Source organism: Entamoeba invadens (assembly GCF_000330505.1).
Source record: "Entamoeba invadens IP1 unplaced genomic scaffold scaff_1105074724605, whole genome shotgun sequence".
NCBI classification, from domain to species: domain Eukaryota; phylum Evosea; order Mastigamoebida; family Endamoebidae; genus Entamoeba; species Entamoeba invadens.
The window spans coordinates 170,230-172,867 of NW_004443753.1; the positions used below are offsets into that span (position 1 = coordinate 170,230).

The 2,638-nt window shown below is 35.3% G+C and overlaps 2 protein-coding genes across 2 annotated transcripts; one reads left to right on the plus strand and one right to left on the minus strand.

Annotated features, from left to right (window-relative positions):
- Positions 1–62: 62 nt before the first annotated feature.
- On the minus strand, positions 63–590 carry EIN_498720 (hypothetical protein; the record flags this gene model as incomplete). Its single annotated transcript, XM_004261375.1, has 1 exon — positions 63–590. A coding segment is annotated over one exon (528 nt), but the record flags the coding sequence as incomplete, so codon positions are not given.
- Positions 591–1,330: 740 nt separating this feature from the next.
- On the plus strand, positions 1,331–2,636 carry EIN_498730 (long-chain-fatty-acid-CoA ligase, putative; the record flags this gene model as incomplete). The annotated part of the gene is made up of 2 exons (XM_004261376.1): positions 1,331–2,451; positions 2,549–2,636. Coding segments are annotated over 2 exons (1,209 nt in total), but the record flags the coding sequence as incomplete, so codon positions are not given.
- Positions 2,637–2,638: the final 2 nt, after the last annotated feature.

Genomic DNA, 2,638 nt, shown 5'->3' on the forward strand with positions numbered 1-2,638 from the left:
TTAATCGGCTTCTCTTCTTCTTCTTCACTGTCATCACTCTCTACATCATCAAGGTCAATCACTTCTTCTTCGTCATCTTCAGACTCATCACCTTGTAACATACACTCGACTTTTCGTAACTCGTCTTTGTCTTCCTCCTCCGATTCGTCTTTTGGTATTTCTCTCACTGTATCTCCTTTTGGTGCATACGGCTTTCTAAAGAATTTCACAAACACTTCTTCTTTGTCCGCCTGCGATTTGCCTTCAACCTCTTCAGTCAATTTAAACAGTTCAGCGATCTTCGCAAAGTCTTCTTCCGAAAGCTTTTTAATCGCTTCGCGCGAGTAATCTCTCATCATACGATCAATTATCCCACTAAATCTCATGATGTTTTCGAGTCTTCCTTCGCGTTCCCCCATCTTATGATACATTATTTGATGTATTTTTATCAAGACTTTATCTTTGTTCTCCTCCGCTTGAGTCAAAGCATCATAAAAAGTCGTCGACGTTCCAATCACAATACCATTCCCTTTCTCAATTTTCGTTCCAAAAAATGCAGACGTCTCTAATCGCATCACTGGTTTCCGTTCGTCTTTGCTTCTCGTGTTCATCCACCTCTTTTACAGTTCTTTCGAGTTTTATCTTTTCACTTCGCTCAAAGTGAAAGTCAAAAGCCTTTACTTCTCGTTCCACCGTTTTTTCCCGCATTTTTACAAGAAGTCAAAACACTCTAACTGTGTCCTTCTTTTTATCTTTTCTCCACTTCGACTTTCTCAACCCTTTTCCTCGCTTATATTGTCTTTCTTTCTGCTCATTTAAATATATATTGTTGTATCATATTTTATAGTACATTGTTTTTTTTTCTCTTTTTATTACTTTTCGTTAATTATTTATAAGTTTATTATTATACCTTTTTATTTTTCGTCTTGTGATATATTTTAATAGTATGAACATTTATATAATAATAATATATTATTAAATAATAATACTAATAATATTTATAAGAATATTAATTAAAATTATAATAATAGAACAATTTTTATAAAATGTATTCAAATTAAATATAATAGAAGTCGATATAACACAACACAAAGATATTGTTAACAATTACAATAATATAAAAAACAATAGTTTTTTTTATAGAAGAAACATCTCAAATATCTACAAGCCAAAAATAGTATTCTGCTTTTGAGATGCAATGATGAATTTTTTTGAGTTGATATTTGCATTTTGCTTGAAGAAGTTGCCAAAACAATGGTAAAACTCCAGTGATGAATATTTTGTCTTCTGTGTGTTTTTCTGGAACCCTCTTCATATATATAAGTCTGTCTACTTTATAGAAATACATTAGATGAACACTGGATTGGATTTCCTTCATAAAGATGGTGATAAGTGTTATATCAACTGCCAACCTCAATACTGGACAGGCGGAAACCAAGAAGACTTAGACTATATCAAAACACACACCACTTATGAAATCATCAAAAGAAGATGTCTACGTCGTCCAGACAATGACTTCTTTGGGTACAGAAGACTTGAAAACGACCGATATGTAGGTGATTATATTTGGATTAAAAACAAAGATGTTCTGGACTTAGTAGATACTCTTGCTGGTGGTATCATATCGACATTGAAATTAAAGAAAGGAGACTTTGTTGGGATTATCAGCTCAAACCGGTATGAATGGTATGTCTCACAGTTTGCAATGCAGCGACAAGGGATAGTACCTGTCCCTCTCTATCCAACTTTAGGTAAAGACTCTCTCAATTATATCATCACCACTCTTAACATTAAAAACGTCTTTTGTACATTCTCAAAGACAGTAGAAGAGATGTATAATAGTAATCCAACTCTCAAATTGATATGCTACCCAACCCTGAAAAAGGTGATGTCAACAATACCATCCAATATCAATTATATTAACTACACTGACTTGATCGAAATGGGTAAGAAGAACCCAGTAGAGCCTGACTTACCTTCACTCAACGATATGTTCTCTGTGATCTTTACTTCAGGGACCTCTGGTGTGCCTAAAGGAGCAATTCACACGTATTCAAGTTCTTCACATGGCGCTTATGTGATCAACACATGTGGCCTTTTTGGTTCAGATGGACTTCTGAATGGTACATACTTCTCTTACTTACCATCTTCTCATGTACTGGAACTGGAAGTTGCACATGCATTCTTTTATGGTGAAGGTCGTGTTGGTATCATTTCTGGGGGTATTCAGACATTAGCAGAAGATTTGAAATTGTGTCAGCCCACATTCATGGTAGCTGTCCCTCGTGTTTTACAGAAGATATTCGACAAGTTCACAGAGACAATCAACAAGTCGAGTTATTTGACACAATTTGTATATCACATGGCTTATTCTTACAAATTAAATGCAGTCAAAACAAATAGTTGGACATACATCAATTGGGATTATTGGGTCTTATCCAAAGTGCAAGAAGTCTTTGGTGGGAAGCTGAAGTTTTTGTTGAATGGCGGAGCACCACTTACTCCCGAGTTATATGATTGGCTTCGTGTTTGTACTGGGGCCTTTGTATTCAAGGGTATGGACTTACAGAGACATTTGGTGGATGTTGTTGGTCACTTCCCAAATGACAGACTTGAACTTTATGAATGTAGGAAGTGTATGTCCCACAGTTGAGTTCAG